Source organism: Spodoptera frugiperda, chromosome 22, assembly GCF_023101765.2.
Source record: "Spodoptera frugiperda isolate SF20-4 chromosome 22, AGI-APGP_CSIRO_Sfru_2.0, whole genome shotgun sequence".
Lineage (NCBI taxonomy): Eukaryota > Metazoa > Arthropoda > Insecta > Lepidoptera > Noctuidae > Spodoptera > Spodoptera frugiperda.
Genome location: NC_064233.1, coordinates 2,051,270 through 2,064,723, shown reverse-complemented (window position 1 = coordinate 2,064,723; position 13,454 = coordinate 2,051,270). Strand labels below are relative to the sequence as shown.

The 13,454-nt window shown below is 37.6% G+C and overlaps 2 protein-coding genes across 2 annotated transcripts in view; one reads left to right on the top strand and one right to left on the bottom strand.

The window, feature by feature from the left end:
- Window positions 1–5,274, bottom strand: part of LOC118280034 (protein FAM214A) — a 64,290-nt gene extending 59,016 nt beyond the window's left edge. Inside the window, 1 exon segment of the mRNA XM_050702452.1 lies at window positions 5,040–5,274. The gene's annotated coding sequence lies outside the window, so the exon portion shown is untranslated.
- A 453-nt stretch (window positions 5,275–5,727) lies between these two features.
- On the top strand, window positions 5,728–12,272 carry LOC118279886 (testis-expressed protein 9). The gene is made up of 6 exons (XM_050702595.1): window positions 5,728–6,607; window positions 7,524–7,896; window positions 8,539–8,656; window positions 9,538–9,658; window positions 11,435–11,602; window positions 12,044–12,272. Exons 1-6 carry the CDS (start codon window positions 6,503–6,505, stop codon window positions 12,251–12,253), a joined length of 1,095 nt encoding a protein of 364 aa, XP_050558552.1. The 5' UTR covers window positions 5,728–6,502; the 3' UTR covers window positions 12,254–12,272.
- The last annotated feature ends 1,182 nt before the right edge of the window (window positions 12,273–13,454 follow it).

The following is a 13,454-nucleotide window of genomic DNA, read 5'->3' as shown; positions in this document are numbered from 1 at the left end:
GATACTCCCTCTCGCCTCGATCAAGGCGGGAGAAGACATTGGATGATTATTCACCCTCAAAAAAAGAGTAGATCGCTAGGGACTACATAAAGACCGGGCAGCAGCGCTCTCTGATAAACCTGAACCTTTTAAACTGCGATCTCCAACCTCCAAACAGGCGGTTTGTTGTAGGATAAGCGTCCAATAAGCAGACGGATCACCTGATGGTAAGTGGTCACCGCCGATGGACACTCGCAACACCAGAGGACACAAATGCTTTGTGAAATTTTGAATGCAAACACGTCCATAATAATGAAAGTGAATTAAGACTTTCTAATAACTATAATACATTTGCAAATTACATCCAATTAACACGAAAACGTTAAAAACTTCGCTAGAATTTTAGAAACAATGCTAATTGGCCATACATTTCCGCCATTTTCAATACCAGAACTTCTAGCTAAACCGAATTAAACTTATTTACTATGGATATAGAATTTAAAATCAGTTGTTTGTAGAAAATTGAGTCTGATATTTGCATTATAACTGTGTCAATTCTATACACATGTTTGCGATTTAAGTCAAGGTTGGTTGCCATGCAAAGGCTGCATACAAAATCGATAACAAATAAATCAGGTGTATCCAAAGCCGTGTGTTATTGGCAGAGCTGATCACATGATCCTGTGCGTCCGTAAAGAGCCATCAGACTACCACAGATGGGGCCCAGTAGGGCTGATGCCTAATCCGAAGCTGCGGATTACCTAACGGGTTTACCGGAGCTCCGGCTCGACAAGCAGGAGAAGGAACGGGGTGGTTTTTAGTCAGTAAGAGTCTGACACTCCCTCTCGCTTTGCCCTGGTGAGAGAAGTCGTTGGATGATTTACCAACCTCCAAGAAAAGAGTAGATCACATTTGTCACCAAGACTTTGACTCTTCCCACGGGTGTCGTAAGACTCTACTAAGGGACTACACATTAGACAGAGACCGTGCAGCAGCGCTCTCTGATAAACCTGAACCTTTTATACTGCGATCTCCAATACGTCTACTGAAAGATTATGGCAAACCCGTCTTATGTAGAGGAGGCCTATAGTCCAGCAGTGGACTGTCACAGACTGTTGATGGTGATGTGTCCAAACGTTTGGTTTTAGTTCCCAAATTATCCGTCAAAAGAACAATGGCAGTAGTGTCGCGTTTTAAACTAGTATTTATAAATCGAATTTGCTTACAATGAATGTTATTCATATTATGCATTATTTTAGTATTCCTTCGTACTGTTTGACAATGGCCCACACGTAACAACTGTTTATAATTAGCAAATATTTTAACCGATCGGTAAACATCGACGATTAATCGTGCAAATACTGTTTTATCGATATTTTTACCGTTACGTTTTCCGGTTTGTGGTGCGTCACTAGTTATTAAAATATAGAAAAGTGTGTCGGACACGAAAAGTGAAACTCTTTCTATAAACATTATAATTAGGGCCCATTAAACAACAGTCTCCCAAATTGAAGGTTTGGTTCAAACAATTTACCTAAAATTATTTTCGAGCGTGCAAGAAAATTAGCATTCACATTATCTTTATGTCGTAGCAATAAGGATCAAATTCGAGGTTAAAAATACTGCTACTGATGCGCAGTTGATAAAATTATATTTCCGTATATTCTTGTGGCCTTGTGGGAGGGGTGAAGCGGGAGGGGTAAGCAGAGTAACGTAAAAGAGGGTGCTCTATCGTCATCTGTGTTATTAGTATCATGTGAAGGGATCGGCTCAAAAATTCTCTTTCCGACCCCAAAATTGAAAGGAATCTTTCACACAATTGACGCTTGAGCTGACGACTCCTACGCCAGGCGCCATTTTGTTTTTAAAAAGACAAAAATGAACTTTATTTTGACATGTTCAAAGTATGTATTTGCAACATACAATTCGAAACTGCAATGTATTTATTCCAATACCTATCTATAGGTATATTTCGAAACTGATTACTGATGAAATTAGATAAAATAGGAAAATTTATGTCAAAGATAACGAGCTAAAACATACCTTTTCAATCGTGATATGGCAATAATAGCAATCATATCTAGAGATCATCGCGTTTAGGATTGGAGGACACTTTTATAAACTTAATGAGTGGATCATTAACTATAGGTCTATAGCAAATTATAATACAATAATGAAGAACTTTATACAACTCCGAAAAGCTTCGTTTGACGACGCTAGGCCAGTTTCCTACTAGTCTTCGTTGAATGAATGAATTTTGTATGAAAAAGTGCATTATGACGTCATCAGAATTTTACGTCTAATAGCACATTTATTTCTAGAAACTTAGCTAGAAAGATTAGAAAATTAAATAGATCATGAAGTGTGATTATTTTTTAATATTTTATTGTATTGAAAATTCGAAATAATTTATTTTTGACTGAGAAACCTACCCAATAACCTATTTCAACTAGACAACATGACATCCTAAACAGCTGAGTTAACAATGATAAATTTTGATACAAAAATAGGTGACAAAAAAAACAATAACAACAAACTAGGGTAAACCCCTAGTTTACTAAACAAACCATTATTTATAAATTCAACATTATTCCTTTTATAACAAACTCAAAAATGATAACTTGACAAGTTTTTTTCTATACTAGTAACTAGAAATGTCCAAATCTCACACACCGCCACACTCAGAGTCATTTAATGGTAACTAAACCTAGTCCTTAGCAATTGTTTTCGATACAAAATCGTTACTAAGGAATAGTTTAAGTAATCATTAAATGTCTTTGAGTGTGGCTAACACAAAGACAGGGATCGTGGCATTTGGTTTCATTGTCACTCAGCCCTGAGGTAACCCGCAGAGTGTGACAGATGACGTCACGAAGGGAATCAAAATTTTGTTCACCAAGGGAGCGCATGCAGCGAACGGTAATAGATAAATGCATAGCAACAACACTGACTGAGTCGGGAACTGATGCTCTATCGTACCTATTTCCGACACGACGATACACTTATTTGTGGGGAGGCCATTTTGTTTGCGATTTGGGCTGTATTTACATGTTTTTGTGGAGTTTTATTTGCAGTATACTTTATACTACGAGCTGCTAAATTGAAGTGTTGAGTTAGGTTAGGTTATGTTGTAAAAAATAGGTTTTTAGATAGATTATTACTAGCAAACCCGACAGACTCCGTTTTGTTACTAATTATTTTCCCTGTTTTTCTCTTGAATTTTCTTTTCTATAAACCTCATGGAGCCCGAACCTTTCCAACGACTGTAATGCCGTGGAAATCGGTTCGTGCGTTCTGGAGTTATAGCGTCAGGAAGGAAAACACGACTTATTTTTATATTATAGATTAGCAAATAGGTAATTCATATTTGATAAATGTTAGTTGGGTATTACAATGTTGTCTTTACACAGTTTAATTTTGTAATAGGTATCCACGCATTCATTTTTGTATTGCCCTTATGTGTAAACAAACTAGGTTTACTAAAAAACGAGGTAATAACGAATAAGTAATACGAGGTTTTTTGTGGAATAGGAGGCAAACGAGCAGACATGTCCTGGTGGCAAGTGAGCCAGGGACACCCGCAACACAAGAGAAGCCACAGATGCGTTGCAGTTTTAATAAAAAAGCAACAAAACTTTAAACAATATAACATAAAGTATGGAACTCAGCCTCGGCTATGAAATGAACAAACATATTTTTTCCCTATGCGACGCGCAAAAACTAGAAAGTATATAATGCTGATGTTCTAACACGCGAACATTGTGTGAAAGTGAATTTTTTGATGCGGCAACACGCCATATTGTTTTCCGTTACATTCAAAATTTAGAATTCAAATTGGAATCAGTTTATGCATCAACCTACCTCTATTTAATTATTGAATTCCTAGTAGTCACTTTGTAGTTTGTTTTACAGTTTGTTTAATGGAAAATTAATGACAATTTAATGTTGTATATGCAAGTGCCGTACCTAGCAACACTGTGACGATATGCATAGATCTGTCATGAGATCTGTCAAGTTATATTTATTTATTTAATCTTTAATGTACACAATACAATAAAATAGTGGTACATAAGGCGAACTTAATGCCATATGGTAGATTAATATGAAAAATTGAACTTATATTTAAAAAGCATACATTATGAATGCATCTTTTACTGAGCAGTTGCATATTTTTAACTTAAGTGGAGGTTTTTTCGATCGTATTTTTAAGCTATGCTATTAGTTTTATTAATATGATATTATCTATTACCTATACATATCGGTCTACATGTGGGGTCTAATGTCAGTTTTAATGTCATAATAACAATAATAGTTAGGTGTGATATTTTATTTATTTCAACACATGACTGGAAAAATATAATAATATAATCGATCTAATCTTAATAAATTCTGCCAACGATAAGGAACAAAACTAAAAAACCAATTATCATAATGATTTTCATAACCAATATAGTAGCAAAAAATCACGGAAAATTAATTTTATAAAATAAATTTCGTATAAGAAGATTATGACATCATTGTAAAACGCAATTGCACGCTTTTAAAACCGATTCTTACCACACTGTAGCTCTATACAATAAGAACAAAGAAAAAGTTACGGTAAGCGCATCGATACACAAAAAAAATCGATACTTGCACATCTCTAACGGTACAAGCCGAACCCAACACGACCTGAGCCCAGTCGAAACTTGTTTATTAAAAAAAAAACATACCACAAAGCACTTTTGAGGGCGTACCATTGAAACAGCTGATTTTTATTATCATTATATTAAATTATCACATAATTAAAGTTTATTTCCTAACAATATACTGTATATCCTAACTTATTTACGCAATAACTACGAACATAATAAACTTCTACCCATTGAAAACACAACCGATTTAAAAATACACTTTCCAACTTAGTATATCAAGTATTACGGTTAACACCATACATTAATCGCGTTATAACACACATGTACATGTCAATTAACTTTCTAAAATGCAGGATTACGATACATATTTACGAAACAAGAAAAAAGAAATAGCCAAACATATGTTTAATGATACAACTGAATTACCTTTTTCGGCCGCAAACTAAGTCGTTCAACTCCACTTTCAAACACCTGGGCTATAATATAACACTCCGGTAATCGTTTCTTTTTCTCTTAAAATACATTATTACACTGTTAAATCAATGCCCGGACGCGAAAACGCAGTCCAATTTGAGATTTTTTAATGCAAATTCGGTTGTCGCAAGAGCGAGCGTCCTGTATCCGCCCGCGACAATAGCACACTAACATGTCAGCTGGGTTCAGCTTGTTCTCATTGGTAAATCGATTGAAAATCTCTGTAGCACACTTTAATTTGTATCGCTCTCTCTTTCTCTCATCCGTCCTCTCGCTCATAGTGTAACGACCTTGATAAGATTTTAAGGTAATCCGCGCAATATTTTTTAACAATTTTACGCCGGCTCCACACGTTGGCCCCAATATTGGCCCCAACGCTATTCATCCAACGTGTGGATCTAGAAAATGGCATTGGTCCCAACGTTAGGGCGAGCGTTGGTAGTTGGCCGGCTCGTGTCGGTTTCATCAAAGGAATCTGCGCCAACACTCGCGATCTGTCCACACGTTGGCGCTTTGCTCAGTTCTGTTACAACACGTAGCGAGTGCATACGTCAGCGAGAATGGCTTTCTCATCCACAAAATCGTCACCGGCTTGGACATAACAAATATAAATGTGCATCATCATTACTATAAACGCGCTAAGCAGTTTCGATTTCTGTATCGGACATCTTCACATTGGCGTTGACGGGATAGAACTAGTTTATTAGCCAACGTGTGTACGCCTCACCGAGTTTGCAGTCCAACGTTGGTACGAGCGTTGGGACCAACATGTGGAGCCGGCCTCAAGCCTAATCGTCTGTTTTTGTACCTAGCTATCAGTGTATCGTATTTATTTGACGATAAGTATTCGGATCTTTCCAATCTAAATCATATGGGAAACAAAGCAATGTGTCAACAAGTATTTGTATGTGTGTGTATGCAACAAAGAAAACATATTGACAATCGTAGCGCTCTCCTGATTGGTTGGAATACAGCTGTTTTTGACACGACCGAGGTCTTTTTTGTTGTCGCTGCTTGATCACTAGATGGCAGCATGTTCTCATTAACACCAAATAATACAGCTGTTTGTAGGTATTTCTTTTAAATTATCAATTCATTTTGCTTTTAAATACAGTCTTACACACTAACGATTACTCAATTTAATCCATTACTGGCGTTTTAGCTGAAAAAAGTAACTCAATTGAGTGCACAAACGAATAGTATGGGACTTTGTTTGATCAAATTGCATCACGTAACCATAGCAACGGAGTTTATTTGATGACATTAAAACACGACCAAATTGCGGAGACGATGTAAATATTACAACGTTACGTAAAAGAACGACTCCTTTATTTTGCAAGTTAATCTGTAGTTGTAACTGTGCGTATGTCATTGCTTGTTTTTCTTATCGTTTAAGTTATAAATATCACAATAAAATGGACTCATTGGACTTGTTAGCGCGAGAAGATGAGTTCAAGAAACTCAACAAACAACTCGAGAAGAAAACAGAAAGTTTAATGAAGGAAATTGAACAAGCTATGGTTGGTTTTGTTGTGGCTATATTCTAAGCTCTTTTATATATAAAATTGAGACAATAACGTGTAAATATATCAAGAAATAGTATCATTTATTCTTAAATATTACTTACATTTCATTATTACGAAAGATAATCAAAGTTTACATAGGTTTTTTAGGCTTGTAAACATTTTTCTATTTATGCTTTAGGTGCTGTTGTTGCACATAATAGTGTACAAAAGTATTTGAATATTAGAGAAAAGAAACCGCCCCAATAAGCCTTAAAGTCCAGAAAAAGAATTAGAAATCATAATTAGTAATTCATACAAAAAATATGAAAAATTATTTTACAAATTATTTTGGCAATGATAGTTAGTCTTATCGCCTTTCCCTACCCTATTACAAGTGACTCATAACAAGATTGATTAAAAATAGGTGTTACTTTACTTCATGGTACAGTAGTACTAAGTTTTTTTAAAACCAAATACACTCATTATTAGTTTCTTTACTACCAGATCCGGGAAACCAACTTGCCATCCTTTTACTATTTAGCCATCAGACCACCACAAATGAGGCCCAGTAAAGCTGATGCTTGATCCGGAGCTGCGGACTACCTAGCGGGTTTACTAGGGTTCCTGCTTGAAAAGCAGGAGTATGAATGGGGTGATTTTTATTTTAGTCAGTAAGAATCTGACACTCCCTCTCGCCTCGGCTAAGGCGAGAGAAGTAAGCCGATAACATAATAATTAAGATATTAAGTTCTTTAATTATAATGTGTATATTTTGTTAAGGGTCCTATGAGGGTGACATAATCACTGTGTGATTAAACCCTCCAATTTATTTAATAAAGATTTAAAAAAAACTTAAGAACCAATAAAACTGTTGCAATATTAACATTACAAATTATTTTCATTACTAATTAAATCTTTCTTTTATTTACAGCAAAAACAAGACATATTCTCCGAGTTCTCACCAAGTCTCACATTATCACCAGTACATACAATAAAAAAACATAGTTGTGAAAGCCATAATAAGCCTAACACAGAATCACCTTTGCCTCCACCAAAGCCAACACAAAAAAAGAAAAAGCCACAGACAACACCGGACCATCAAAGCGGGAAAATTGAAAATGGAACACTTAGTCCTGATGTTGGTAGCATTGTGAACAGCGAAGAGGTTGTGCCAAAGAGTTTGAATACTTGCAACTGCTGTGCCAATTTGAATGTTGGTAGAATTGGAAATGATGATGAATTTTTGTACGCTTTTGTATCTGTTAATGTTAAAGAAAAGGTTTTGCCGCAGTCGTTTTTGAAAGGTAAATTATGCATATTTAGACATACTTACTGTCCCTTTTTTCTGTTTATAGGTCGAGAGGTGTAAAACTAAACCCACATATTATTTCTTTTTTTCTCAGCCATGGTCGTCCCACTGCAGGGCAAAGCCCTTCTATCCTATTTGTCTACTAACTTATATTTTTTACTAGTGGAAAACCATACCTACAAAAGAGGGCTAGTCCATTTTTGTACATGGGGCATAATTCTAAACTCCATATTACTTTTGAAAATGTCAAATCTAATACAAAAAAACCTAATAAGACTCCTTGACACGGGATTTGAAACTGAGACCGTTAGCTCAACAGTTTCTCTAGAAACCACTTGACTATGTGTGACTGTAATCATGAAAAGAGCCTGAGTTTTTATATTTATGTAACGTGACGTCTTTTATCCCTGAAGGGGTAGGCAGAGGTGCACATTACGGCACGTAATGCCGGTATACAATGTACACCCACATTTCACCATTTGTGTTATAAGTCCCATGTAATAGGGGATTAGCCTATTGCCATATACTGGGCACAATTCCAGACTCCGTGCTAGTATATGCTATACTATGCAATACTTATTTTTACTTTTTAGATTAAAATTAATATAGACTTTCATTTTCTTATTTATAATTTCAGAACGTCCCACAATAGAGAGTGTATGCAAGTTCCTGTCATCCAAGGTGAAGCTGATGCAGGATCAGATTGACAGGCTACAGGGCACCCTGGATCAGAAGGTAGGTGATGCAGACCAGCAGAGATCAGAGAAATACACCGGATACAGTGCTACTGCTGAGAATTTTCAGAAAAACCGAACATATGTATTAATATTGGGTCCCAACTGTTAAAGTTGTTTTAATTAAATTACTTTCTATGCTGCCTGCCTCGTTGGTCGAGTGGTCGTAAGTGCGACTGCTGGATAAGGGTCCCGGGTTCAATTCTAAAGGCAAAATATTATTGTTTTTTTTTCGGATTTTCGAAAATTTCTCTATAGTCACGGAGTCTGGAATTGTGCCCAGTAGGTATATGGGAATAGGCTCACCCTCTATTATATGGGACTTATAACACAAATGGTGAAAAGTAGGCATTATGTGCCATATTGTAAACCTCTGCTTACTCCTTCGGGGATAAAAGGCGTGACGTTGTAATCTAATACCTATATAAAATTTCTATGTCACAATGTTAGTTACCGTACTACTCCAAAATTGCTTTACCGATTTTTACCATATTCAGTACGCCTGAGAATCGGATACTATCTATTTTCCATAAGTACCCCTAAGTGATAAGGGTTGTTTCACCTTTTTTTTATTAAATTTAGATTTAGATTTCAGCCATGATCGTCCCACTGCAGGGCAAAGGCCTCCTTACCTTCCTTCCACTCCTCTCTGTTTAAAGATTTTTTTTTATATTCTGACTAAATAATTTACAAGACAGAACAACGTTTGCCGGGTCATCTAGTTTTTTTATAAAAACAATTTTGGTAAAACACATTTTTTAACATCCATATGTATGTATATGCAGTGCCGGCGTTAGGGGGCGTGATGGGGCGATGGCCCAGGGCGATCCTCAGTCGTAAATTATTACAACTTAAAAAATTTAATCACACTTCATTCATAAATTATATTTGACTCTGCTATTTGACGTCAAACTAGCAGAGTACGAGTCAGAGCGCCTGTCGCTGCAATGTAAGATGAACAGCATGGCGTCAGCCACCGCTGACATGAAAGGGAAGCACCTGGTGCTGCTGGCTAAACTCAACGTGAGTAACATGATATATTGTATTCATATATTTATTCTTTTGTGCTTGTGTTATGACTTAGCATCAATCCGCTTCATTTCTCTGCACTACCCTATGGTTGACTGTTTGAGAATGCTTTAAGGCATTAAGTCCGCCATTCACTGTATTTGTGATGAAGTTAAATAAATAAAAATATAGTGACTTGTTTTTATGGTATACAAACTACCCGCCCTGGGCTACGCTATATCATCATTGCACCTATGTGCACCTATGTGCAATGATGATATATTAATTATGCATGTATTATACATATAAACCTTCCTCTTGAATCACTTTATCTATTAAAAAAAAAACAGCATCAAAATCCGTTGCTTAGTTTTAAAGATTTAACCATACATACTAATGGACAGGGGCAGAGAAAGCGACATTGTTTTATACTATGTAAGTAATGTAGTGAAACTAGTAAACGAGCAGACGGATCACCTGATGGTAAGCAATCGTCGCCGCCCATGGACATGTGAAACACCAGAGCCGTTACAAAACGGTGTTTCGGTCCTTTGGAGTCCGGCCTTTTGGAGATCAGGAATTTAAAGGTTGTCGGGGAATCGGGGATTGGAAGAGAAAGACACACATCAGTGACATCATAGCAGAAAGATACCTATCTTAACTTAAGAAATCTTCCTCCCATTCACATGCCTCATCAAATTTTAATGTCTTCTCCTGCCTTGGGTGAGGCGTGACTGTCAGACTCTTATTGACTAAACACCACTCCATTATTACTCTTGCTCTTCGAGCCGGAACACCGATACATACCTGCCTGGACCCAACTAGTTAATAAGGCAAGTGGACTGCTTGACTGGACATGGACTCAACTTTTTCTTAATAATCATATTTTAGTTCCCAATGTCCAAGTAAAGTCCAAGAGCAACACTGATCGCTTACCATCAGGCCTTTGGCTGTTTTTGAGCCCTGTAATTAACTAAAATCAAATTAGACTAGTAGAATGCATTTATGTCAGCTTGGAGTTGTCATGCTCACTCAAAGGTCTCATTGGCGGTGGCACGGGCATTGGATCGCTCGATTCCCTGCAACATGGTTGAGTTGGGCGGTGCTGGTGTACGTGTCATGTTCGTGAACGGGCGCTGTCAACTGGGACTGGTCAGCTCCGGACTGCATTAATTTTTATTGTCCTACTAGCTACTTCCGCGCGGTTTCACCCGCTCTGCTTGGCTCCTATTGGTCATAGCGTGATGTTTTATAGCCTATAGCCTTCCTTGATAAATGCACTATTCAACACAAAAAGAATTATTCAAATCGGACCAGTAGTTTGGAAGATTAGCGCGTTCAAACAAACAAACAAACAAACAAACAATCAAACAAACAAACTCTTCAGCTTTATAATATTAGTATAGATTATAATTTTTATTGTAGGTTATTTTCTTTTTCGATCGCTTTAACTGTATATTAGTTTTACATTGTTCTCACATAGTTGAAGTAATCGAAACAATGTAACCAAGAATTGTATTGTAAATCTGATTGAAAAAGAGTAACCTATGGAGTTTCTTGCTCGTTCTTCTCCATAGAAGTCTACACTTTGGAACGAGCAAATAGTTTCACTAGAGGACTGACCGACAGACAGACGTTATTAATATTATTATATTTGCTTTCACTTTCAAAAGTGTCTTCCTGGTCTACTTGAAATAAATGATTTTGACTTTGACTTTGTTTGTTGACATTAAATCAGATTCATTTTCTATTTCCTAAACTCAAAAATTAATTAATTTTCTTCTCTTTCAGGAAAAAGAAAGACTGTACAAGGAACAGCGAGCAGAGACGGACAAGCTGACGTGTGAGCTGAAGAGGCACAGGTTCAAGTGTGCCAGCGCCGAGGCCAAGAGTGCGTCCCAGCAGGAAACCATCGACAATCTCAGGCAGCAACTGGAGACTGCTAGGCGATCTGAGAAGGTGGGTCTTGGTATATTAAAGTATGTTTTTTTTGGATAGGCCGGTAAACGGATCACCTGATGATAAGCAATAGGCGTCGCTCATACCCACAACACCAGAGGCAAATGCGTTACCACCCTTGACAGAGATCGGTTAGCATCTGATTCAAAATTTTTAAACTAAGATCTTCAAGTCTCCAACCCGCCTTTTTTGAGGGTGGAAAATCATCTAATGACTTCTCCCGTCTTAGGCGAGGTTAGAGGAAGTGTCAGACTCTTACTGACTAAAAACCACCCCGTTCCTACTCCTGCTTTTCTAGTCCTGTTAAACCCGCTAGGTAGTCCGCAGCTCCGGATCTCCAACCCACCTGCCAAGGTGATCAAGGTGATCCTGGTTCACCAGGATTTTAGATATTATTGATTACTGAAACAGTTATGTAAACTGGTCCTCTTTTCTTTCCAGGAGTTTCGAGAATCATCCCGCAAGCTCTCAACATCACACCAGAACGCCATCTCTCGGCTAGAAGCGCACATCAAAGTATTAAATACACGGAGCGACCGACAGATGGCGTTGATCGATAATTTAAGGAAACAAAACGCTCTACTGCCGACAGAGGGCGCTCTAAAGACTCTTGAGAGAGAGTACTGTGATTATTTAAATCAAGACTTGTAATAAATAGTTTTTAAAGATATTTGTTTTATTATTTACTACTCTAAATAATAAGGTGTTCTAAAATTATCTGCCTCGGCTTTAATGAGAGCTAATGTTGAGTTTGAAGATTACAATAGTGAAGAAATGTACCCCGGATTAGTTAACTCAATTTCAGATAATACAATACATTTGTAACTACTCCGGTGGCAATTTCTGAATATAAACTGTCGATTATTGGATTGGAGTCAGGAGAGTTCGGAGGTGTTTCACCCCCGTGTCTCGGAAAGCACATAAAGTCGTTGGTCCTACGTCTGACCTCTCTCCGGTCATGTCGGTCTGCCGTCCCATCGGGTTCAGAGAGTGAGGGAGCAGAGAATACAACTGTGTTTGCGCACACACTTGTGCACTATAATATCTTCTGCGTAGTGAGCTAGTCTAGTTAGACAGACTGGCCACCGTGATCGAAATCGATCATGAGATTTGCCCCACACAAGGATTATCTCTTGTATCGTGGGTGCGTACATGTGTATGTGAACTTGTATGTTTTACAGACACTCAGATCCGAAACACCAATTTGTGGTTCACACAAAAAGTTGCTCCGTGTGGGTATCGAACCCGCTACACGTAACGAGGCACTCGGTTGCCCAGCCACCACATAAACTGTGCAGACTACCCCATCCTGCGTAGCGGGCTAGTCTAGTTAGGTAGGCTGACCACCGTGATCGAAATCGGTCGGGAGATTTATTTATTGCACAATTTCTTATCATCAGTAGATTTGTCTGCTATAAGTATTTTTATGATAACTATCGTGAGATATACTAAACTAACTAAAAATCATGTTTTACGCACGTAAATTAAAGGAGGAAAGGTCTGCGTACGCTGCTCATGATGAAGAGTCCCTCTGTGACTCGAAACTATTAGAGCTTTTCTCCAATAATTTACGTGAGAAAACCGTGATTTTTAGTTAATTTTGATCTGTCTGCTCAATAGCCACTGTATTTTTTTTATATTAAATGGGTCGACGTTTGGCCGCTATCTCGCATGATGGTAAGTGATGATGCGGCCTACGGTGGAGCACGTCTGCCCATAAGCAACCTATTCACTCGGGCTTTGAAGACACCCAGGTTATACCCATCAGGAAACAAAGACTCCGGCAAGGAGTTCCACTCCCTAGCAGTATCTCATAAAACTAAAACTAAAGGAGAATAAAACCACAACAAAA

Excerpts from the sequence above, each read along its gene's own strand:
- LOC118279886 (XM_050702595.1), top strand. The coding sequence starts at position 6,503 with ATGGACTCATTGGACTTGTTAGCGCGAGAAGATGAGTTCAAGAAACTC. Across the intron at positions 8,657-9,537 it reads GTAGGTGATGCAGACCAGCA|TGACGTCAAACTAGCAGAGT; the intron begins GAGATCAGAGAA and ends GACTCTGCTATT. Across the intron at positions 11,603-12,043 it reads CTGCTAGGCGATCTGAGAAG|GAGTTTCGAGAATCATCCCG; the intron begins GTGGGTCTTGGT and ends TTTTCTTTCCAG.